Source organism: Anabrus simplex, chromosome 2, assembly GCF_040414725.1.
Source record: "Anabrus simplex isolate iqAnaSimp1 chromosome 2, ASM4041472v1, whole genome shotgun sequence".
Taxonomy (NCBI): Eukaryota; Metazoa; Arthropoda; class Insecta; order Orthoptera; family Tettigoniidae; genus Anabrus; species Anabrus simplex.
In genome coordinates this window covers 289,169,455-289,196,603 of record NC_090266.1, presented here as the reverse complement: position 1 = coordinate 289,196,603, position 27,149 = coordinate 289,169,455, and the positions used below count along the sequence as shown (strand labels likewise).

Here is a 27,149-nt window from a genome sequence, read left to right as displayed (position 1 = left end):
GGTACCACATCCATAATAGACTATATCTTAACCAACTTTGAATTCAGGAAATCTGTTACGATTGTACGAGTTTTCCGGGGATTTTTCGATGATACAGACCACTTTATTATTTAGAAATTTCATTTTCTGTATTGACAGATTCAATGTATAGACAAGAAACGTGTTTTTCCACCAATAAATACTTAATTTATTGTAAATAGATTACACTAGTACCGGTTTCGGTCCCTTTACGGCCATCATCATCTAGTACATGATTAATTTCCAGCCATTAGACAAAATCACAAGTTGTTGTTATGTTAGACATCCGGATGTCTAATGGGGGATGGAAATACAATATACAGTAGCAAGTTAAAATATCTGTGGTCAAAGGTGAAGATTATAATAAGTTAGGACATGAGTATACTGAACACATTAAAACATAATGGCCACAATATATATATATATATATATATATATATATGGCACTCGTAGTAGAACACACAAGCCTTCAGACATATTGGTACAAGACCTCCACAACAACAATAACTACAACCACATAATGAACATAGACAAGAGAGGTGTTGCCACCAACAGCTCCTAAATTCAAACTCAATACCTGCAGTTTATTACAAAAAAAATTCACTGGAGTACATCACAGTTGGACTACAAAAAATCATGACAAAGGTCCATACCAATATGACACATATCAGCCTCAGAACAATTTTGAAGATTACCTCATACAGCTAATCAACATGACATAGAAGCAAAGGAACCACACAGAAGGTAGAAGAATGGAATTTAAGGATTACAAACTTCAATTTTAATAAGTGTCTAACTTATACATACCAAATTTGAATGTGTTAAAACTTTTTAAGTGTTTTATATTGTGGCCCATATGTTTTAATGTGTTCAGTATACTCATGTCCTAACTTATTGTAACCTTCACCTTTGACCACAGATATTTTAACTTCACGCTACTGTATATTGTATTTCCATCCCCCATTAGACATCCGGATGTCTAACATAATAACAACTCGTGATTTTGTCTAATGGCTGGAAATTAATCATGTACTAGCTGATGATGGCCGTAAAGGGGCCGAAACCGGTACTAGTGTAATCTATTTACAATAAATTAAGTATTGATTGGTGGAAAAACACATTTCTTGTCGATAGAGACCACTATCTGATCTGTAGTGAACTAAGTATCTCTAGGCCTAGGGTAGAGAAAGTGAAATCTGTCTGCAAACGAATAAGGGTAGAAAATCTCCAGGACAAGGAAATTAGACAGAAGTACATGGATATGATTAGGGATAAGTTTCCAACAGTAGACAGTAAGCACGTTCAGGATATAGAAAGTGAATGGGTGGCGTACAGGTATGCTGTAATAGAAACTGCAAGGGAATGCCTAGGAACAACTGTGTGTAAAGATGGGAAAAGGCAAACATCTTGGTGGAATGATGAAGTGACAGCAGCTTGTAAACGTAAAAAGAAGGCTTATCAGAAATAGCTCCAAACAAGGGCCGAGGCAGACAGGAATTTGTACGTAGATGAAAGAAACAGAGCGAAACAAATAGTTCTTGAACCAAAAAAGAAGTCGTGGGAAGATTTTGGTAATAACCTGGAAAGGTTAGGTCAAGCAGCAGGGAAACCTTTCTGGACAGTAATAATCTTAGGAAGGGAGGGAAAAAGGAAATGAACAGTGTTTTTAGTAATTCAGGTGAACTCATAATAGATCCCAGGGAATCACTGGAGAGGTGGTGGGAATATTTTGAACATCATCTCAATGTAAAAGGAAATCATCCTGGTGGTGTTGCGAATAGCCAAGCTCATGGGGAGGAGGAAAATGATGTTGGTGAAATTACGCTTGAGGAAGTGGAAAGGATGGTAAATAAACTCCATTGTCATAAAGCAGCAGGAATAGATGAAATTAGACCTGAAATGGTGAAGTATAGTGGGAAGGCAGGGATGAAATGGCTTCACAGAGTAGTAAGATTAGTATGGAATGTCGGTAAGGTACCTTCAGATTGGACAAAAGCAATAATTGCACCTATCTATAAGCAAGGGAACAGGAAGGATTGCAACAACTATCAAGGTATCTCATTGATTAGACAAAGTATTCACTGGCATCTTGGAAGGGAGGGTGCGATCAGTTGTTGAGAGGAAGTTGGATGGAAACCAGTGTGGTTTCAGACCACAGAGAGGCTGTCAGGATCAGATTTTCAGTATGCGCCAGGTAATTGAAAAATGCTACGAGAGGAATAGGCAGTTGTGTTTATGTTTCGTAGATCTAGAGAAAGCATATGACAGGGTACAGAGGGAAAAGATGTTCGCTATACTGGGGGACTATGGAATTAAAGGTAGATTATTAAAATCAATCAAAGGCATTTATGTTGACAATTGGGCTTCAATGAGAATTGATGGTAGAATGAGTTCTTGGTTCAGGTACTTACAGGGGTTAGACAAGGCTGTAATCTTTCACCTTTGCTGTTCATAGTTTACATGGATCATCTGCTGAAAGGTATACAGTAAAATGGCAGGGAGGGATTCAGTTAGGTGGAAATGTAGTAAGCAGTGTGGCCTATGCTGACGACTTGGTCTTAATGGCAGATTGTGCCGAAAGCCTGCAGTCTAATATCTTGGAACTTGAAAATAGGTGTAATGAGTATGGTATGAAAATTAGCCTCTCAAAGACTAAATTGATGTCAGTAGGTAAGAAATTCAACAGAATTGAATGTCAGATTGGTGATACAAAGCTAGAACAGGTCGATAATTTCAAGTATTTAGGTTGTGTGTTCTCCCAGGATGGTAATATAGTAAGTGAGATTGAATCAAATCTAATGCAGTGACCCCGCGGTTGCGATCAACAGTATTCTGTAAGATGGAAGTCAGCTCCCAGACGAAACTATCTTTACATCGGTCTGTTTTCAGACCAACTTTGCTTTATGGGAGCGAAAGCTGGGTGGACTCAGGATATCTTATTCATAAGTTAGAAGTAACAGACATGAAAATAGCAAGAATGATTGCTGGTACCAACAGGTGGGAACAATGGCAGGAGGGTACTCGGAACAAGGAGACAAAGGCTAATTTAGGAATGAACTCAATGAATGATGCCGTACGCATAAACCGGCTTCAGTTGTGAGGTCATGTGAGGCGAATGGAGGAGGGTAGGTTACCTAGGAGAATAATGGACTCTGTTATGGAGGGTAAGAGAAGTAGGGGTAGACCAATATGACGATGGTTAGACTCAGTTTCTAACGATTTAAAGATATGAGGTATAGAACTAAATGAGGCCACAAAACTAGTTTTCAAATCGAGGATTGTGGCGACGTTTAGTAAATTCGCAGAGGCTTGCAGACTGAATGCTGAAAGGCATAACAGTCTATAATAATATATAACTTCGTGTGGCTATTTCTAGCCGAGTGCAGCCCTTGTAAGGCAGACCCTCCGATGAGGGTGGGCGGCATCTGCCATGTGTAGGTAACTGCGAGTTATTGTTGTGGAGGATAGTGTTATGTGTGGAGTGTGAGTTGCAGGGATGTTGGGGACAGCATAAACACCCAGCCCCCGGGCCATTGGAATTAACCAATGAAGGTTAAAATCCCCGACCCGGCCGAGAATCGAACCCGGGTTCTCTGAACCGAAGGCCAGTACGCTGACCATTCAGCTAACGAGTCGGGCACAGTCTATAATGATAATGTATATATGTATGTATTATTAATAATAATAATAATAATAATAATAATAATAATAATAATAATAATGCTGGGCTGAGTAGCTCAGATGCTTGAGGCGCTGGCCTTCTGACCGCAACTTGGCAGGTTTGATCCTGGCTCAGTCCGGTGGTATTTGAAGGGGCTCAAATACATCAGCCTCGTGTTGGTAGAATTACTGGCACTTGAAAGAACTCCTGCAGGACAAAATTATGGCACCTTGGCCTCTCCAAAAACCTTCAAAAGTAGTTAGTGGGATGCTAAAAAAATAACATCTATATATATAAAATAAGAGTTTTGTCTGTACATTGCTCAGAATTTAAAAAGGATGGTATTTCTGTATCTGTTGTGCCCACAGTAACGAGGAAATGCACTTTTTACTTTTCCGTAATTTCTGTCTGTCTGTCTGTCTGTCTGTCTGTCTGTATGCATGTATGTACACGCATCACGAGAAAACGGCTGAAGAGAATTTATTGAAAATCGGTATACAAAGTCGGGTAATGAGTCGCTATAATCTAGGCCATAAATAATTTTATTCATACCAACTGAAATGGTAGCTTAGGGGAAAACCTAAAATTTAATTCTCACATATTTAAATTATTAGTGGCCATATTTTAATGAAAATCGGTATACAGAGTTGGGGAATAAGTTGCTATAATCTGGGCCATAAACAATTTTACTCACACTGAGTGAAATTGTAGTTATGGGGAAGGCCTAAAATTTAATCCTCAAATATTTGTTATTAATAGTCGTATCTTAACAAAAATCGGTACGGGAAATTGAGGAATAAGTCGCTACAATCTAGGCCATAAATAATTGTACTCACACTGAGAAAAATGGTAGTTTAGGGGAAAACCTAAAATTAAATTCTCAACTATTCGTTATTAGTGGTCCTATCTCAATGAAAATCGGTATGAAAAGTCGGGAAGTAGGTCGCTATAATCTACGCCATAATTAATTTTATTCACGCTGAATGAAATGGTAGTTTAGGGGAAGGCCTAAAATGTAATTCTCAAATATTTATGCTATTAATGGACGTTTTGATAAATACTACATAACTAAAGTTATACAGTTTTAAATATCCGATCATTTTTATCTTATGCATTGTTAGCGTACCGGCTATGATCATAGAGATATTCATGAATTTGGATTTTTGTTATCAAGTCCATATCAGCGCCAAGTCAAGAGAACATGGGTAAACAGAATTTAATGACAATCAGTATGTGAAGCCAGAGAATAAGGAACTACAGTCTACGATATAATAATAATTTATAAGACGCCCTAATATTACAGAGTTGAAACAAAACTAGATGTTATGGCCTACAATATAGCTCATAAAACTGATCAACAATAACATTACATTGACCATTGTTTGTTGTGGTGGACTTTGTGTCTTCTGTCCCCACTCATCTACGATATATAGGATTACTGCTGTGTACCGAGTATTTTTTTAATTTACCTTACGTCACACCGACACAGATAGCCTGATGTGAAAATGGGAAACCACGGAATACCATTTTCAGGTCTGCCAACAGTGGGGTTCAAATCCACCGGATGCAAGCTCATAGCTGCGTGCCCCTAACCGCACGGCCAACTCGCCCGGTTGTACCGAGTGTAACAGCCTGCTTGAATATTGGCAGGAAGTAACTGGGGAGTTAGATAACTTTCTTCTTAAGCATGCCATTTCTCTGGTTCATAAATTTTCTGATACTACTGGTACGTAACACACTGGTTCATTATAGCATTCGAGCTATTCAATCCCTACTCTGAGACACTGATTGGAATGAGCAGTGTGCATATTTAAGGGAATTATGGCAGAGGAGTGTTCACGGCTGTCTGCGGTCTGGTGATTCCAGCTCTGGAACTTTGGACTGTTAGATCGGCACCGTAGTACAGCAAGAGACCATCCTCAATTTTTCCGTATTGAACAGGTGGTAATCAAAGTTTTATTGTTCTCCTTTTAACCATAGTACTGTTCATTAAAAGTGAGAAAATGTGTGGTTTTTCATTTGATCGAGTATTTTATATGATAGCATTGCTTTTAATCGCTACTTACAGTACCTACTGAAGTTTTTGTAATGGCCTTTGTTTACTTCAGTGAGGAAAACCAGAAGGTCAGACTTTCTGAGAATCCTGTAGCGAAGCACGGGTACATCAGCTAGTTTTATTAATAATAATAATAATAATAATAATAATAATAATAATAATAACAATAATAATAATAATAATAAGTGGCACTGCCCACCTGACCCTTGGCCCGACAGTCACAGGTAGTACAGTCTACTATCACATACGGTAACATTCTAATAATGCCAAGTTCCTGAATTGGAATGACCCAGCCACAGACAGCGATGGACATTGCTCTGCCATTTTCCTTTAAGTCTGCAGGCTCCTCATTCCTATCAGCGCCTCCTAACAGGGACTGAATAACTGGAATATTATGACGAGCCAGTGTGTGACGTACCAGTAGTTATCAGAGCATGAATGAACCAGAGAGATGTCACGCTAAAAAATAAAGTTGTCTAACGCCAACAGCTACTTCCCACCAATAATTCTGAGGAAAGATGTTCTGATGGGCAAGCAGCAGTAATACCATCTATCAGAGATGAGTGGCAACAAGAGAGACAAAGCACACCACAACAAGCAATAGTCAATATAATGTTACTGTTAACCAATTTTACGGGCTTTCGATATTGAGGTTTTCTTCTGACTCTGTGATGTTACAACATCCAATGTACAGGGAGTCCTACTTTCTCCTTTCATGACGTTCCTTCATACATTTTCCCCCATTTTGTTAGTCATCTTTACAATTTTTCTTACCAATATGGACTGATGACCACATGGTTTGTCACCTTAAGACAATCACGACTGAAACCACCACCATCATCAGTTAACATGATTGATCAATATTTCCATGTCAGTGATGCTCAGCATTGACACGAGCTAAGCAATAAAATACTAATTTTTTTTTTTTTGCTAGGGGCTTTACGTCGCACCGACACAGATAGGTCTTATGGCGACGATGGGATAGGAAAGGCCTAAGAGTTGGAAGGAAGCGGCCGTGGCCTTAATTAAGGTACAGCCCCAGCATTTGCCTGGTGTGAAAATGGGAAACCACGGAAAACCATCTTCAGGGCTGCCGATAGTGGGATTCGAACCTCCCGGATGCAAGCTCACAGCCGCGCGCCTCTACGCGCACGGCCAACTCGCCCGGTAAATACTAAATTATGAATATCTCTGTTTTCATAGCCAATGGGTAAAACGGTAAAACTCTATAAGACGTAAATGATGGAAAACTGTATCCTATATAATGGATAACTTTTATTGCATTCTATTATTTTTTTCTTTTTACAAGCTGCTATACCACAAAGTTTATACAAGGAGTAATTTTAATACCACCTATTCAATACAAATTTATTCCACTACAGTGTTGTTAAATACACATGGAAATTATCAAAAATTTGAACTACATGTTTCGCCCACTATTTATTGGGCATCATCAGCTTCAATCAATCTTAAAACACACATGGTCTAAGGAGTCATAATAACTTATGTAAAAAATTGATGAATATTTACAAGTGTTAATACTGTGGATGCAAAATGTTTACAGTTAAAAAAAAAGTATTAAAACAGAACTTATACTAAAATCACTTTGAAAAAATGATGTGTTCATCTAAAAGTAATAGTCATATATTGTTTTTAAAAAATAATCCATGTCTGACACTGAAATGGATCTTCTTCTTGATGAGAAGTTCAAGCAATATATATATTACACTAGGAAACATACATACATACATACATACATACATACATACATACATACATTACATCTTGAGAATAAATTGACAACATTGTCTACTATGGACATCCACATCTACAAGAGGCATTTTTTGTTACACGAATTTGTCGTCCAGCCTACCTTCTTTTATTCAATATTTTAGCAGCGTTTTATGGCAAACTCTTCGATGTTCTTCACGACATACCACTATTTTAATCCAATTTTCCAATACACTGCCTTCAATGCAACTACATCTTTTCATCCTTATTTTAAATATTGGCCTCAAATATGAACTTTTACTGCATCTTTTAACCATTTTGTTTTTATCCTGTTGACGCCTTATTTTTTATATTCTGTTTCCTAGTGTAATATATATTGCTTAAACTTCTCATCAAGAAGATCCATTTCAGTGTCAGACATGGATTATTTTTTAAAAACAATATATGACTATTACTTTTAGGTGAACACATCATTTTTTCAAAGTGATTTTAGTATAAGTTCTGTTTTAATACTTTTTTTTACTGTAAACATTTTGCATCCACAGTATTAACACTTGTAAATATTCATCAATTTTCTACATAAGTTATTATGACTCCTTAGACCATGTGTGTTTTAAGATTGATTGAAGCTGATGATGCCCAATAAATAGTGGGCGAAACATGTACTTCAAATTTCCATGTGTATTTAACCACACTATAGTGGAATAAATTTGTATTGAATAGGTGGTATTAAAATTACTCCTTGTATAAACTTTGTGATCAGCTATTTTTCAATGCGGAATAATAGTTTGTAAAGCTGCTTTACGTCGCACAGAAACAGATGGATCTTATGGTGACGATGGGATAGGAAAGTGCTAACAGTGGGAACGAAGCGACCGTGGCCTTAATTAAGATACAGCCCCAGCATTTGCCTGGAGCGAAAAGGGAAACCATGAAAAACCATCTTCAGGGCTGCCAACAGTGGGGTATGAACCTTGTATTTATTGATAGGACCATTAATAACATAGATATTTGAGAATTACATTAAAGGCCTTCCCCTAAATCACCATTTCACCCAGTGTGAATAAAATTACTTACTGGCTAGACCGTAGTGCCTTATTTTCCAACATTATGTAATGATTTACATTAAATTTTGTTCAGAATTTTCTATTGATGTGTGTACATACATACATACATACATACATACATACATACATACATACAGAGATGATAGAAAATTAAAAATTGAATTTCCTTCTTACTATGGACAAGACTGATATGGAAATATCATTCTTTTTAAATTAGAGCAATGTACAGACAAAACTGTTATTTTACACGTATAGATTTTTCTGAATTTAATTAAGACAAAAGAAACAGAAAATACAGATAAAAGATGAGGACGATTAATAATATGTGAGAAAAATTACATTATAATTTAATCCTAACAACAAGAATTAATGAAGACTGCCCAAAATTACATATGCATATGTCTGATCCATATACCTAAAAAACAAGAAGCTACTCAGTGTTCTCCCCAGAAATTTTTGTCAGCCGGGTGGCAGGAATGAGTAGCCGGGTGGGGAATACTACGTAAAAAATGAATAAGGTGAAATTTCAATTTATTCCCCTCAGGGCATTAACGATAATAATAATAATAATAATAATAATAATAATAATAATAATAATAATAATAATAATAATAATAATATGGCCTCAGTGACCGTGTGTAAACACCTTAATTTGACGCCACCTGGCTGGTTGCTAGTCGATTTCGGTGTTCCGTTGTACTGTAGACCTACTAGATGGCAGAGTAAACCACATCTCTCTTGGGCGTCTAAGGCTGAATTTTAGTGAATTTTGTAGGGTGAACACCAAATATGTCACTAGAGATCTTTTACAGGCCGACATCATACAACACGGAGCGTCGCCCTTCAAAAATCCGATGACCTCTGCCGAGTTCGAACCCTATATCTCTAGTAATGATCCACAGAGGGTGTTAACAGTAATATCAGACAGGTAAACTATTTTAGTGTTATTATCACGAACAAAATGTTCTAGTGTACTACTGCTCGTTCACAACCAAACACCAGGGCTTACCATACGGGTTTGTGACATCATGAGGAATCGAGTGCTCTCGTGCGATTCCACACTAATCCAGATACTACTCGCGCATGACACTACATTATAGTCAACCTAAACATTTAAACTCCAATGCAATTGATGCAATTATGCTGACAATAATGAAGATTTAACATTTAAATTAATGTCTTACAATAATTACATTTTTAATTTGGAGCACGCAATTTCTCAAATATATATTCATATTACATAACTAGCATGTATCTAGGTTATGTTAGCTGGGCGATCTGTAAAAACGGCAGGCGGTGCACCCAGTAAAATGGTCCTAGGGAGAACACTGTTACTTATGATATAAAATGTGTTAGACTTCAACACATATGAAACAACATAAAAGTATCACTAAATTCTCTCTCACACATGACGATAAGTGTCCAAAATTAAGAGTGCAAGTAATGAACTGGCTACCTTTCCTAAATTCCCTCAGTTAATAAGTACACTTTACCCATCCCACAGTACCCACTCTTATTCTAACATAAAAGTATACAACAAACATATTAAGTTTTGGAAACAGAATTTGAGCAACTAGGTTTACAATATCCACAATTATGGTGTATATTTAGTTAACTATAACACATATTTCAATACTTACGAGCCAAGCTTGATGGGAAGCGGACAGTGAGAACAATTATGTCAAGCAGGATGCTGCTCACACCAATGAAGAGTGCCTAAAACATGAAGAATAATTAGAGAGATATTGTAGAGATGAAAAATGATGAGGCATGGGCGTGCACTGCACAGGCCATAATTGTGGGGAAATGATACCATGACTGAGCTGCAGTCCAAGCAAGATCTGTTGCATGCACTTTTAACACCAGAATAAAGGAATGCAAGCAATGAACCAACCAGCAGAGCACTCATTTAGATTACAAAATAAAATTTGAGTAAACTGATATGCTGACGTACCATCCACAAGTTCCATGCAGGAGGTTATTAAATAACTTTAATCACAAGGAAGAAGGCTTGTACTTCCAAACAAGTCTGGATCCCAGTATTCAGAAACAGGCATCAGCCTGACCACAGATTAAATTTTCCAGAATTCTGGATTGCACAGTAAATGATCATGCTAGCACTCCTTTCAGCATAAAGCTATTCATTGCTACACTTGGGAGGGCAGGGGTACATGATCCATAGACCCATGACACGCAATATTGTAAGCAACTTAGAAATGAAGAAATATGTAAAGAATATCCAGGTTTTAGCGAATTTTATGATAAATATGACTACTAAATATTATTAGTCTACAATACAGAAAGTAATGTCTGTTTGAAGAAAAGTTGGGAAAAAAAAGATTCACTGGAGAATTGTACATGAAGATGATCAACAGTCTGAATGAAAGATAATGAAAGAAAGCGAGTGGCAAACCAGGATGCTGTAGCAGAAACAGAAATAAAGTGTTCTGGAACAACTGTGTGTAAAGATGGGAAAAAGTGTACATCCTGCTGGCTGAGGAGGCATGTAAATGTAAAAAATAAAATAAAAGCAATTTCAAACTATGAATGCTTGGTCAGGGAAAAATATGCACAGGAAATAAATATATAATATGTTTATGGTAGAGATTTAACGTCACACTAACACATGAATGGTTTTCGGCAAAACAAGGATGGAAAAGGGCCTAGGGTTGGGAAGGACGTGGCCTTAATTAAGGTACAGCCTAGTGTGAAAATGGGAAACCATGGAAAATCATCTTCAGAGTTGCCAACGGTGGAATATGAACCCACCATCTCCTGAATGCAAGCTCACAGCCACATCACCCTAACTGCACAGCCAACTCGCTCGGTAGGAAATAAATAAAGCCAAACACTCCTTTGTCAAGTTCAAAAGGAAATCATTATGAAGACTGCAAACGCAAGGAAATGTAAGGTCAGACACTAGGGAATTCCTTTGAAAGTGCAATATATAGAATCCTAGATTGTCGGACGAAGGTATTAACCAAAATGCTATTAAGTAAGGCACTGTACCGGAGAGATGGCAGGAATATTTCTAAAACCTGCTAAATGTGAAAGGGAATCTATTGCACAAAGTAATTACAGTATTTACTATGATGAGAATGACATCAGCAATAGAATCATATCTAAAGAATTTAAAATAATCGTAGAACTTTAGTGTGATGAAGCAGCAGGAGCAGACAAAATTTGATCAGGAATAGTGAAGCATACTGATAAGGCAGTAATGAAAAGGCTCCACCAAGCAATAGGATTCCAAATAGATTCACCATCTTGTAATAAAAATACACCCAAGTTGCATCCTTTTACCATTACTTCTGGAGTGTACATTAATTTAGATAATGAGAACTTGATCTCAATTATATCAACATCTACATGCAAGATGTTTATTGTTCAATTAGCTTCGCTCTTTCCTTGTGTAATCAGTATTGCTTTCCTTCATAATGATTCTCATTTGTCATCATTCAGTCTTCCCATGTATTACATCCGGTTGCTCTTCAAACCTTATCTTATCCTTTCCCAAACTTTCACCAAGTATATTCCTTCATTCATTCACTCTGCAATTTCCTCCTGTTTGAATTCCAAAGATAATATCATTCTGAATTTAACACTAGACGTTGTGTCAGTCACTGACTGTTTAATGAGATTTCTGGTCTTCCTACATAGACCCGTTTCTTTTAGGATATGGATCAATGTTTCTCTATCTACTAAATTGTAGGCCTTCTTGAAGTCTACAAATATGAGCACAAATTTCTTGTTCCTCTGGTTCTTTTTTTTCTTTTATATGCTTTACATCGCACCGATGCAGATATGTGTTATGGCGACAATGGGATAGGAAAGGCCTAGAAATGGGAAGGAAGCGGCCGTGGCCTTAATTAAGGTACAGCCCCGGCATTTGCCTGGTGTGAAAATGGGAAATCACGTTAAACCATCTTCAGGGCTGCCGACAGTGGGGCTCGAACCCACTATCTCCCGATTACTGGATACTGGCCGCACTTAAGCGACTGCAGCCATCGAGCTTGGTTTCCTCTGGTTCTGATACGCAGTGTTCAACGTCAGGTTCAGAACCTGCTCCACACATGACCTACCCTTTCTAAATTCTTCTTGATACCAATTTGCAGTTCAAATTGTTTTTCTGCTCTATGTAGCAGTGCATATGAAAAATCGCATATGTCTCTGGCAGTAGCAATATTCCCCTGTAATTGTTGACATCTGCCTTTGCCTCCTTTCTTATGAAGCAGATGTATCAATGCTGATGTCCATCCAACTGGCACCTTCTCCTCTTCCCAAATTTTGTTCAAGATTCTTGTCAGTTCAATGATCACTCTGTCGCTGGCGTATTTTCAAAGTTCCAGAACAATTCCATCTTTTCCAAGCGCTTTGTTATTGTGCAAGGTTTTAATGATGCTTGTGGTTCCACAGTTGAAGGTTCTGAGTCTGGCTTTGGTTCCTTGTGATTCTAGTAAAATTTCTGAGATGGCAGTTCACAATTTAGGAGTTTTATGAAGTTGTCTGCCAGAATCTCACTGTTCTCCACATCACTGTGTGCTACCTTTCCTTCCTGGTTTCTGAATTTGAGGCTTGGCGGATCACATTTACTAAAGGTATTTTGAATGTTTTATGTAACTCCTGGGTATTATTTTTTGAAAGTCCTGTTTGATCTCAATCATGTTTTCTCTTGAGATTCGTGATGGTCATGGCAGTTCTTTTCTTTGTTTCCTGACTCTACTCGTCATTTTTTTTTTTTTTTTTTGTGTTTTCCAGGAACACCAATTCACCAGTTCAATTGCCTCATCAACCTATGATGACCACCATGCATATATCCTCATTTTCTCTAAAAGAACTGCGACTCCTGCAGGATTGATCATAGCCTCTTTCAACTTTTCCTGTTCTTAGTACAGACTTTTGTTCAATTCGATTTCAAAATCCTTGTGTGTTCTGGGTGTTCTTGTGGCTAGCTTAGTCATTTGAGCTGTTTTCTCCTGCTTTTTTGGGATTTTGGAATGATCCTGACTTTGATCTTGGATAGGAAGTAATCTGAATCCAGGTTTGCACCCCTCAGGACTTTGACATTCTGGATCTCCTTCCTTCCATGTTTTGAGAACCCTATGTGATCAATCGGGAACTCTCCCAGGTTGGGGTTGGAAGATATCCACTGTCACTGCTTCTACAGTGGTTACACAAAACAAAGCACTAAACACAATAAAGGGAGGAAAGTAAGAGCAACTACACAATACCAAAACCACTACACACTCAGTGAAACATCAGCTGAAACTACGCGGATCTCCGCCGATAACAACTTTAGTAAATATCAGTAAGGCCAACTAGATGACAATAAACTAGGAAGGTGGGAAGAGGCTAGGAACCTACCAAAGGCATGGATATGGCTTAGGTCGCAGATTCAGAAACAATCAACCGTGATCCTTAATTTTCAAAATATTATTTACAAATGGATTTTACAAATAAATTCCGAACAAATTCCGCCATGCGGAAGGTAACTGACACGTAACGATAATAAAATACAACCTACGTGTTCGGCTGACACACACCAATTATTAATACATGTTCTTTGACAATAGCTTCCTACAAGTTCAAAGATTCAAACAAACTATACATCTAGTTACAAATCTAGTTGTATAATGCAAATTAGTAAGTGAGAAGAAACACTATTACAGTATTACCATCTACAGTGAAGTTAAATGTACCTTTCAAAACTCTGACATACATCAAGTGACACTGAACTACCGGCGACAAAACCCCAAGGTAAATATATTAAACTACACTTTACATATTTATCGAAACAAGGAACGGGGAATGCCTCGAAAACGAACAGGCAAGCCCAGCTGAAAAGCTAAGGCCTCTGAAATAATTGAGTGGCGAATCTAGGTGAGGTTAGGGCAGACTCCTATATGAAATAGCAGGCGAACATTACGGAAATTTTAGGCTGGATTGGAAATCAGAGTGTTTACCCGAAGGTGGCCCATCCCGGTAGCGAGACGACGTCAAACTTCAGACAGACCAAGACAGACCAAGACAGCCTAGTCAGACCACGAAATGCTGCCTCGCTTTCTTTATAAAGGTAAACCCTGGCCTTGGAGTAGCCAATCAGAATGCACGAGTCCGCCTATTGCCACCCAGATTCACCAATCACAATTCCTACTCCAGTCGCGAACTTTAAATAAGTTTCTCAAATACACGCGCTCGCGAACCTTCCATTTCCAGAACAGTCAGAAAATATATTCTAGAAGACATAACCAACAAAATGCAACACACCCTGTTCAAAAATTCATGTAACATTTCTGGATACTTCCAGTAAGTACAGAACTGAAATCTACTATTTACAAATACCATATGTTATGAAATATTACACTGTACAGGTTACGTCGTTACAAATAAAACATAATACCACACTTCAGATCATACAGTAAGTACTATGGAAGGTTTACAAATAAAGTCTTTAATAAACACTTTCCACTTTCAATACCTTTTTTACACTTGTGACATCCATGTCTTCTCGGGAGGTGCCTGAAAGCTATTTCATGACCAGATTGAAGGTCTTACATAATTCTATGAATCACTCTCCATTTCGCTTCATCCTCTTGTGGGTTGGATAGTCACCAATGATGTCCCTAATTTCACTTCTTTCCCAGTTGTGCATTAAAATCTCCAAGGTGTATGATCACATTTTTGGTTGATATCTTGGATATTGTTTCCTCCAAATCTTTGCAGAATTCCTCTCTAGCCTCTCCAGGTTTTTCTTGTTGCTCTCCATTCGTGGGCATGTGTGCTTTGACTAGTGTGTAGAGCTTACTGACTCCTCTGAAGGAAAGGGTAGAAATCCTGCCGTTTGTGGAAGTCAAATTGGTGACTGCTCCTAGAATTTGCTGACTGACTATAAAACTCATTCCCAACTGAGGAACATTTTTCCATCACTTTCAAAATCCTATACCCTTCTGATTCAAAAGCTGGCTCATCTGTGAACTTGGTCTCCTGTAACGTTGTCATTAGGATGACTTGTTTCAACAAGGTACTAGTGAGATGTTTGAGCTTTCCAATTTTCAGGAATGTTGCAAAGTGAGTTACTCTCTTGCTCTTTAATCTCTTGTAGGTCGGTGCAAGTTGCCCAAAATCCAAAGACTCACTGACATCCTTGACAAAGGTGGATTGGTTAACACCTGGGGTAGTGCCTACGCTTGATCTTTAAATTCTTGTAACTCCATATGCCTCTTTTGTTACCCAAATGTCATTCATCATAATTATAAAACAGAAAAGGTGACTACACATTTCTTTCTCCTAGTTCAAATTCAATTTCAAAGCATTCTCTTTTATCTATTTGTACCAAATATAGCTTCAGCACTTGGAATATACTGCTTCAACCATTCCTGCAACCCCTCCAATATCATTTGTGTGACATGGTATGAGTGTTAAATTAAAAATTTTCAACATTCAAGATTGTCAATTTTTTTAAACACTGGGACCTACAGCTATGTGAGAAACGATATGGAAAGGAATGTGATTGTAGCGGGAAATCTCAATTTACCAAATGTCAACTGGGAAGGTAATGTGAACGACATGATGTATGACCAACAAATGGCAAATAAGTTAATATGGGAAGGACAGCTGATTCAGAAGGTGATGGAACCAACTAGAGGGAAGAATATTCTGGACGTGGTGTTGGTAAAACCAGATAAGCTCTATAGAGAAACCAAAGTAATAGATGGTATTAATGATCACAAAGCTTTTTTTGTCGTAGTTAAAAATAATGTGATAGAAAGGGAGATTTTAAAACTAGGACTATTAGGCAGTACCATATGGCCGATAAAGCACGCATGAGGGAGTTTTTAAAAAGTATGATTGGTGGAAAAAGGTAAATAAAAATGTAAACAGACTCTGAGATGGGTTTAAAGCAATTGTTGAGGAATGTGAAAATGGGTTTGTACCTTTAAAGTTGGTAAGAAATGGTAAAGACCCACTTTATTGTAACAAAGAAATAGAGAGACCAAGAAAGAGGTGCAGGTTGGAAAGAAAGAGAGTTAGAAATGGCTGTAGAAGTACAGAGAAATTGAAGGAACTTACTAAGAAATTGAATCTAGCAAAGAAGTCAGCTAAGGATAACATGATGGCAAGCATAATTGGTAGTCATACAAATTTTAGTGAAAACAGGAAGGGTATGTATAGGTACTTTAAGGCAGAAACAGGTTCCAAGAAGGACATTCCAGGAATAATTAATGAACAAGGGGAGTGTGTATGTGAGGATCTTCAAAAGGCAGAAGTATTCAGTCAGCAGTATGTAAAGATTGTTGGTTACAAGGATCATGTCCAGATAGAGGAGGTGACTAGATAACAATGACATTCACAATAAGATACACAAGTTGAAAACTAGAAAAACGGCTGGAATTAATAAAATTTCTGGGGATACACTAAAGACAATGGGTTGGGATAAAGTATCATATCTGAAGAACTTATTTGATTATTGTTTGCATGAAGGAGCTATACCAAATGAATGGAGAGTTGCTATAGTAGCCCTTGTGTATAAAGAAAATGGTGATAGGACATAAAGCTGAAAATTACAGATAAGTAAGTTTGACAAGCATTGCATGTAAGCTTTGGGAAAGCATTCTTTCTGATTATATTAGACTTGTACACAAAATTAATAACTGATTTGATAGAAGGCTGTTCGGGTTTAGAAAAGGTTACTCCACGGAAGCTCAACTTGTAGGACTCCGGCAAGATATAGCAGATATCTTGGATTCAGGAGGTCAAATAGACTGTATTGCTATTGACCTGTCTAAGGTATTTGATTAGGTGGATCATGGGGGACTACTGGTAAAAATGAGTGCAATTGAACTAGTCTAAATAGTGACTGAATGGGTTGCTATATTTCTGGAAAATAGATCTCAGAAAGTTATAGCACACAAAGGTTTATCTAACCTTGTAATAATTAAGAGGGGAATTCCTCAAGGCACGATTATTGGACCCTTATGTTTTCTTATATATATATTATATAAATGATATGAGTAAAGGAGTGGGATCAGAGATAAAGCATTTTGTGGATGATGTTATTCTGTATAGAGTAATAAATAAGTTACAAGATTGTGAGCAACTGCAAAGTGACCTTAATAATGTTGTGAGATGGATAGCAGGCAATGCTACGATGATAAACAGGGTTAAAAGTCAAGTTGTGAGTTCCACATATAAGAAAAATCCTCTGTTTTAATTGCTGCGTTGATGGGGTGAAAGTTCCTTATGGGGATCACTGTAAGAACCCAAGTGTTAATATAGGGAAAGATCTTCACTGGGGTAATCACATAAATGGGATTGTAAATAAAGGGTACAGATCTCTGCACTTGGTTATGAGGGTGTTTAGGGGTTGTAGTAGGGATGTAAAGGAAAGGGCACATAAGTCTCTGGTAAGACCCTGAATAGAGTATGGTTCCAGTGAATGGGATCCTCACCAGGATTACGTGATTGAAGAACTGGAAACAATCCAAACAAAAGTAGATTGATTTGTTCTGGGTGATTTCCGTCAAAAGAGTAGTGTTCATACGTTATAAACTTCATGGTTCTGATCTGTATTGAATTGTAATTACAATATAATTATTAAATTAATGTAGTAATGGTCCACCTTTCAATACTATAATAAGCAATATTCTAAATTACATTAATTAGGGACTAGTTTCGGCCGGGGCTCGCCATCTTCACCCTTAATGTAAAACATCTAATAACTAAACAAATGTACATGCACACAATTGACATAAAACAAATATATACAAACTGACATTAAAAACTGGGATGAAATTATGAGTAAATTTGAAAATTAGGTTCTAACATAACAAGTATACTCATCATCAAGACTCTTTCATTTATTAATATACACGGAACTGTTAGTTCTAATACTGCTAATCATTACAAATTCAATTGTAAACTGGAGCTGGTAAATGTCGATCCCGTAGTTCATCACCAAATCTATTTGAGTGGTGTTAGCCAAATAAACACATACATACATACATACTGTACCCTTGAAAATTGGTAATTGGTTTATTTGAGAAGAATATTTTATTATCAGGGTGGACTAATGCATTATATTGCCAGTCAGAACGGAGATTTCAACTCTACAGTATCTCCGCGAGCGTGCAGCAGAAACGTTTTTTTTTTTTTCTTTTTGCCGACAAGCAAGCAGTGCCCTTGGGTTTTTTGTGCCGTGTCCTCGACTCCAGCTGTGTAACACGTGACCACGGAATTACCAGGTCTAGGGCGATCAATACTTCCTGGACTTGTATGTCAAAATGTTTCACCAATAGAATTGGAAGTTTCGCCTGATCGCAAGATTTCAACCAATAGCGTACGATTTGAAGACACACTTACGTCTCAAGAATATTAAATACTTGTGCATCTGGGGAAATTTGTAACATTCTCGCCGTCGCATTCCCTTATTGCATTCTCCGTCATTCCTTGATTTCATTTGGAGGCGATCTACTTGATTTTAGCAGCTATAAGCACTTATCTGATACCGTACGGCAATATTTCTGCTTCTGAGGAAATTTTAGTTTGCAAAAATTTCTGAAATACAGCAGTTCAGATTTCATTTATTCTACGAAATAAAGAAACAGTAAAGTACGTAATCGTTTCCATCCTAACTCATCGTGTGTGTGTTTGGAACTATTATTAAGACTGATTTATTAGTTTCAGCTATTTACCAGAAGACGGAAGATTGCAACCAGTCCAGAAAATTTTCCAAGGATGAAACCTCAACAGTATAAAGGAGACAGCAGCTGTTCCATGTCTACCCTCACTGCAGCCATGAATTATTAAAATGTAAGGCGTACTTCAGCCGAGGGGAGAATATTATTCGAGATGGGTGACTGATCCAATTTCCTTGATCATCCGCCAAGTCCAGAACCATGTCCACTTCAGATAAGATTTTAAATTATTTTCTATCACACTTTTGTAATATTATTGTAATCGTAGTCCTTGTTTATCTATTTGCAATAATTTCTATTAGTCTTCGTAGTTAGAAATTTCATTCTTCTTTCCTTGGTGTTGGTAGAATTTGAGATGAGTGTGAGAGTGTACTTGGGACCTATTAATTTGTTCTACTTGAGTGAATATCTTCGAGACGGGTTCTCACTGTCCCAGAATAAGCATAGGAGATTGCTAAAATTATATGACCCATGCGAAAATAATTATTAATTTATTAAATAATTTAAAAATAATTTTTGAGTTGAATGGGACAGAATATTGACGTGTTCTATTATTTTAAGATTTTTCCCAGATGATTTGTGGTCTGTTATGGATTCGGGATATGATAGAGTCATCTATGATTTATTAAGCTATAGCCTACGAGGACGTGATCGCGCGCATAATAATAATAATAATAATAATAATAATAATAATAATAATAATAATAATAATAATAATAATAATTTAACATCACTCCGGTCTAAAGGATAATTTATGGTCATGAGTATAATTATTATTGAGCTTATAAGAGGTTAATGTGTGCTCAAATTTGAGTAAATGTAGGCCTGGGATACGGTCGTGTTTTGAATGTTCACTTATTTGCATTTACTGTGTTATTGGATATTTTAGACTTGGAAATGGATCGGATGATGGGTATTTATTTGTGAGTCCATTATATGAGACAATTTTGGAAGAGAGTATGTCTCTGAACATAGTTTCTTCATGCGGAGCACATATTAATTGAGATTTTTGAGATAGTAGGAGAATAATAATAATGACGACGTGACTCATAGACCGCATACACGAATGTTTATTCATCCGATGCTGTATGCAATTTTATGGAATTATGTGTGATGAATTCTATTTTAAAATTTCCCTGGAACATAGTTGTGAATTTTATTTCATTGTGAAAGTGATAATCCTGATACCATCACATATCAAATGATCGGAATAGTAGTCATTAGCTGATACCGTCATCGGGAAAATTTCTCCAATTTCGAATAAGCATTAAAAATAAAAACCAAGGACTAGATTTCGTTAAAATTATTTATTAATGTTGCCGTGGGCCTAAGCATGAATGTGAGATGGATGATTGGATAATATTTTATGACTATGATTTTTCATGGTGATTTTTCGTCATGATGTTTTGTACGCTATGCGCGTAAATTTTCTTCGATTCCATGTTGTTTGAGACGAGTATATTTGACTCGGTTATGAACCTTTAAGCATTTTTTACGGTGAAATAAGATAGATTTGGGTCTATTGCTTCAAATAAAAATAGATAGGCAAGGGCCACGTCCATGGGTTGATTTCACTGAATGTAAATGAATAACCTTACGTGTCGAAAAATTTAAGATATTGAATTGTGAGTTGTGCACAACATTGCGTTGATTTACGCAAAGTTTAAAATATGATAAATGTGAGTCTCAAAACTATTTCAGTTAAATAATTTAGAGTTTAAATAATTAATTGTAGGAATATTTCATCAGAAGAAATAATTATTGAATTTTTTTTGAAGAGGGAAATTCAATTAATCAAGTGTAAATGATAAATTACTGTCGACTCAATTAATTGATTTAAAAATCAGGTTTTGAAAAATTGAGATAGGGTTATCTCAAATAACGAAATGATTAATTTCTTAAAACAACAATCAAGCTAATTTTATTTCATATATTTACAGAACGTAATTTTTGAGGAAGAAATCCCGTTGAACTAGGAACCGGCTGGGAAGAAACATTTTATTTTATTTCAAGATTTTGGAAATTTTTGATATCTTATGGAAAGTGCTTATTTTTAAATAAATGTTAAAACCCATTTTTCAGTGTTTCTCATTTGTCGCCAGTCCTTAGGTTATCCCTGCCCTTAAAAATTTTTGCATTGCCTGTAAGCGAACGTTCCGCCTCTGGGACTATCGCTCACCGGCTGAGTTGCCCGGTAAAATGGGGGCAATACATACATACATAACTAAATAAATAAATAAATAAATAAATAAACATCTTACCTACTAGCAACATTCCATACACTAATTTTCAATGGTTCTTCAGTAGAAGTATATTCCAGTCTATCCTCAAAAATATTTTCTAGAGCTTATTTTGATTTTTATAAAAGGAAATTTGAATGAAAATTACCAAAATATGTCATTATAATGATTTTGTACAAAATATGCCACAAAACTAAGAAGAAGCTTAAATATGCATCTAAATGCCCAATAAAATTTAATTTTGATTATCATACTTGCAAACAAGTTGAAATTACAAGACTATGTGATATAGTTAAGAAAAAAATATGACTTATAGAAATCCATCCCCTACACATCAGCTCTTAAGTCTGCCAGAGATACATAAACCATTTTGGATGTGTTCAGCACACTTGTGCAAGCAACACTACCATATTCAAGGCTTTTGTAATCACCATTTGCAAGGAAACTATCAACAACTGTACCAGACAGCAAACTTCTTTTCTTTCTTTTTTTTCCTTCAGAGTAGTGAGCATTATGATCTGTTCCACTTCTTATCTCTGTAGGATCCATTCAAACTGTATTAGACTCAACAGTGTCCACTGAGCTGTTGAAATCACTCACACTGGTCCCCTTAGAAGTTTGACCCTTTGTGACGTACCCGCATGTGCACCACGGATCTGCGACAATATGTGACGTGGCAGGTCATCTTAATTTTAATATTAATAAATACTCGCTTATTTCCCTCTCGATAAACAATATCCCTTGGGTGCCAGTATTCAAACTTATGACTTGAAGACGATAGTCGATAATTAATAATAATAATAATAATAATAATAATAATAATAATAATAATAATAATAATAATAATAATAATAATAATAATAATAATAATAATAATAATAGGTAATGAGACTCTAAATACTCCCAGAGTATACCATTAAGTACACACTAACTTGGAAACTAAGAATCATTAATAAGAATTTATGAAAGTACAAATTAAAATAACTATTTATTAGGATGATAAACGTGACGGCGTATTTACGAACACTGAACTTACGGAAACAAAAGAAAAATTGAATGAAATAAAATTTAATAAAATGAACTGTTACGCAGAATCTTGCAGCCTAATTTATGCCATTAGCTTACCATTTGTAGACTCTGTTATCTAGACACGTTCAATGATGCAGGAGCTGGTTGAAGATCCTTTCGTTCTGCCGTGGTCGTCTCTCATAGTAGGTACCAGTCCTATTTCTGATTCGTGCATTGCCCACTAATTGGATAATGGCTTTCCTGACTTAAACACTTCCTATAATACTCATTATATAATGTTGTAATGAGCCCTAATTTCAATATCAAAACCACCTTGGGTTACGTTCATGGAGAAAATACACTTGTATTCTTCCGTACTACAGAATTGCAGCGCAACTAAATACATGACAAAGATATCTCCTGTTATAGACAAGTCAAAACTGTTCTCTTGTTGTTACGCATCCAGAAGGAGTGGTCCAATATTATCCCATTTCGGTATACATGCATTCCCTTGATGTGCGATTAAATGATTAAATTTACAAGAATCTGTAACGTATAGGACGTCCACCAAGGTGCATTTGTGATGGCACAATCCTGTTGTTGATAAGTTGTTACCAGTCAACTGCTGTGAGTCAGACAGTTAAGCAAGACATGTAGAGAGGACGACGTACACTACAAAGCACCCGCGATGCCTTGCAGATGCGTTAGACAGCCTACTCACCAAATGACAGCATTTGCCAGAGGCCGCATTGTGGGACTGCATGAGGCTGGTTGGTCATATCGTGCAATTGCCAGGCATGTGGGCCTTTCAGATGTCACAGTGGCCCGATGTTGGAGTCAAGGAGTAGCCTACATGAGGGCACCCGAATACGTCGTTCAGGTTCGGGTTGACCAACACCACCCCGAGGGAGGACCGTCGTATAGTGAGCCAAGCATTGTGGAATCCCATAACTTCGGCACCCGCCATCCGCAAACTTGTACTGGAGACTCTACAACATCCTGCGAGTTCCCGCACAGTATCTCGGCGACTCACATCCACCGGATTGGGGTCGTACCGCCTCATGCGTCAGTTCCCATTGACACCAGAACACCAACGCCTGCATTTGGAGTTGTGCCTTGCCCGGGAGGCATGGACAGAGGGCGATTGGCTTCGCAACAAGTTCAGAGATGAGTCTCCCGCTTCTCCATAACCTCCGGTGACCATCGAGTGCGGGTTTGGCGGCGTCGAGGGCAGATCCTGCCCACATTGTGAAAAGACACATAAGCGTAATTCAGGCATAATGGAGCCATAGGATGTGCGTTAAGGTCACCCCTAATAGTGCTTCAGGAGGTTTTTGACGGCACAGCGATACGTCACAGGCATTCTGCGTCCGCATGTCCTACCCCTTATGGCACAGCACCCTGGGACAGTGTTCCAACAAGATAATGCACGTCCACACACAGCATGTGTCTATGGACTGTCTAGAGCAGAGGTGCTCAGTTGGGTGTCTGTTGAGGCTAGCCCAGTGTGGGCAGGCTGGCGTGACTTAAATGCAGGCAGCTTACGTAACAAGCATACGTCACAGTGAAGCGAGAGTGAACACACTTTACACACACACTTTACAGAAAAGGAGCATTGACATTGTTGTGATTACTAAGCTCTCTTCCTCTAGTCAACGAAATGCAGTATTTGAAATAAAATACTATAATCGCAAAGAAAAAAACACCTTTTCAAGATATTCCGGATTGATTTATACTGACTGCGCTCGATATAAACAGTCAGTTTTATTTTTTTATATTTATTCATTCATTCAAAGAAAACTGACAAATTATAATTTTTTTTTTTTACAATCAACAATGGTACAGGGTTTAAGCGTACAAGCTACGATTTATACGTCCTTGGATGGACACGACAGTATTTCCATTTTTAAAAAATCCTGTTTTTCTAAGCAAAGAGTAATATATAATTCAACAAGTTTACTGCTTGATTTTGCAGCGTTTTAGTGTTGTGTGACTTACTCTGTTCACTGAATTTCTGAAAGTAGTATGTAATATTTTTTTTCTTTTTTTTTTTACAAGTTGCTTTACGTTGCACTAACACACACAGATAGGTCTTATGGCGACGATGGGAGAGGTAAGGGCTAGGAATGGGAAGGAAGTGGCCATGGCCTCAATTAAGGTACAGCCCCAGCATTTGCCTGGTGTAAAAATGGGAAACAATGGAAAACCAGCTTCAGGTCTGCCGACAGAGGGGTTCGATCACACTATCTCCCGAATGCTGGATACTGGCCACACTTAAGGGACTGCAGCCATTGAGCTTGGTTATTTAAATTTTAACAGGCGTCCGATGGTAATAGTCAGCCTCTAAATGGCAAGAGGGAGTTTTATCATGAGTGGGGACATAGATATTTACTATCCAAGATTAAAGTACAACAACAATGTAAATCTATCTGCCAGACAGATATATGCCTTCAGATAAAGTACCTAACTGATGTTATTCCCAGTAAGCATGATAGGATTGTTGGTGAGTTTATCAGATAATTTAAACCCAAACAACCACCACAGCTTATCCACCTTAACTCCATATTATATTAGAAATGTTTCTAAATTTAATAGTGAAAATTGTAATTCATTACGTACATTATAAAAATATAACTCTGTATGGTATCCAGTCAAAATACATAAACTGCAATTGCATATTTCTTACAACATAAATTACTGGGCGAGTTGGCCGTGCGCGTAGAGGCACGCGGCTGTGAGCTTGCATCCGGGAGATAGTAGGTTCGAATCCCACTATCGGCAGCCCTGAAGATGGTTTTCCGTGGTTTCCCATTTTCACACCAGGCAAATGCTGGGGCTGTACCTTAATTAAGGCCACGGCCGCTTCCTTCCAACTCCTAGGCCTTTCCTATCCCATCGTCGCCATAAGACCTATCTGTGTCGGTGCGACGTAAAGCCCCTAGCAAAAAAAAAAAACAACATAAATTGAAATAGATGTGGATTTCTGCCCTCTTTCTTTCATTTTTTTCCTACTTCCATTTCAAACTCGGGTAATGCTGCAGTGATCGAGAGTGACTGGGAGAACTTCACCCAACCTTTATGGCCTTTGACATAGCCACATCATCACTGTGGTCGACTAGCATATGCTCATCGCCTGTCTGCCTGCCCGCTTACAGTGCTGGACGCCCACGGGACAGAATGCCCAGAGTGAGCACCTCCGTTCTAGAGCATGTTGAGGTCCTCCCGTGGCCAGCAAGATTCCCGGACCTCTCTATCTTTGAACACGTGTAGGATGACATTGGAAGGGGACTCCGTTCCAGTATCAATCTGCGGGATCTGGAGGGACAGCTGTAACAACTGTGGATGAACTTGCCTCAGGAGAGGATCCAAAAGCTGTTTGACACCATTCTGAACCACATAAGGGTATACATTGCGACCAGGGGGTTGTTGCGACACCCTACTGACCTGGTGCCAACATTCCACCTGTAACTGCCAACGGCCTTATTTCTTTCAGTTCAATAAAGGCATATGTCTTTCAGCATATGTAGTTTCATTCACTTTCAACCACTACTTCTGGGTGCTTACCTTTTTTCTTGTCAAGCAGTGTATAAAGCCATATCGATCAGGGTGTTGAACGATGTACATAGTACGATATCTAAAAAGAAGGAATGAAAAAGACCGTGTCTTAGAAAAGTTAATAGTGATAAAGGATAATTGGGCTCACACTTCTCTTTTCAATGACCTCATGACAGCAGTAACTGAAACAAAACTGGCCATCAACAATCTCAACCCTGAACAACAAGAAGAATTTCGATTCAAAATAAAAAAAGAGAATCCCAACTTTCATCCATAACCTAAAAACATAGAACATTACCGTGCAAAAACAACTCCACAAACTAAAAACAAAAATTGAAACTAATAACCTGATTGTAACTAAAGCTGATAAGGTTAACACTTCCTTAAGCAATCAGTCTAAATTACAAAATCGGAAGAACTTTTTCAGATAAATAATTCGTAAAAGTAATATCCTACTACTAAGCTTCAAAGAGTTCTAAAACAAATTCTTACACATAGTACCTCCGTTTTTACAGTTTCTGAAATGCAGAAATTAATTCATATGAATCCAAAACTTCCAAAATCTAGAGATCTCTCCATGATTCATAAGCCCAACATTCCCATGAGACCTGTAGACCCACTCCAATATACATTTTTTTTTTTGCTAGGGGCTTTACGTCGCACCGACACAGATAGGTCTTATGGCGACGATGGGATAGGAAAGGGCTAGGAGTTGGAAGGAAGCGGCCGTGGCCTTAATTAAGGTACAGCCCCAGCATTTGCCTGGTGTGAAAATGGGAAACCACGGAAAACCATTTTCAGGGCTGCCGATAGTGGGATTCGAACCTACTATCTCCCGGATGCAAGCTCACAGCCGCGCGCCTCTATGCGCACGGCCAACTCGCCCGGTACTCCAATATACAAATTTTCAAAATTTATTCAAAACTTTTTAACTAACCATTATAAATTTCTTGCTAATAAGTCAATCAAAAATTTCATTCAGCTCTGCAAGATCATGAAAAATCTAAAAATTGCTTTACACCATACCTCATCTTCCTTTGATATAACTAATATGTATCCAAGTATTCCTATTAAAGAGACAATAGCTAATGTCAATAATAACCTAAGACAGCAGAGTAA

The 27,149-nt window shown here is 37.6% G+C and overlaps 1 protein-coding gene across 4 annotated transcripts in view; it reads right to left on the bottom strand.

Moving 5' to 3' along the window:
• The window catches only part of LOC136864062 (type-1 angiotensin II receptor-associated protein), a 268,407-nt gene that overhangs the window by 48,217 nt on the left and 193,041 nt on the right, over positions 1-27,149 (bottom strand). For all 4 annotated transcript variants that reach the window (XM_067140601.2, XM_067140600.2, XM_067140602.2 and 1 more), the window contains exon 6: positions 10,174-10,249. In XM_067140601.2, coding sequence (XP_066996702.1) covers positions 10,174-10,249 — 76 coding nt within the window. The remainder of the gene's footprint in view (positions 1-10,173; positions 10,250-27,149) is intronic.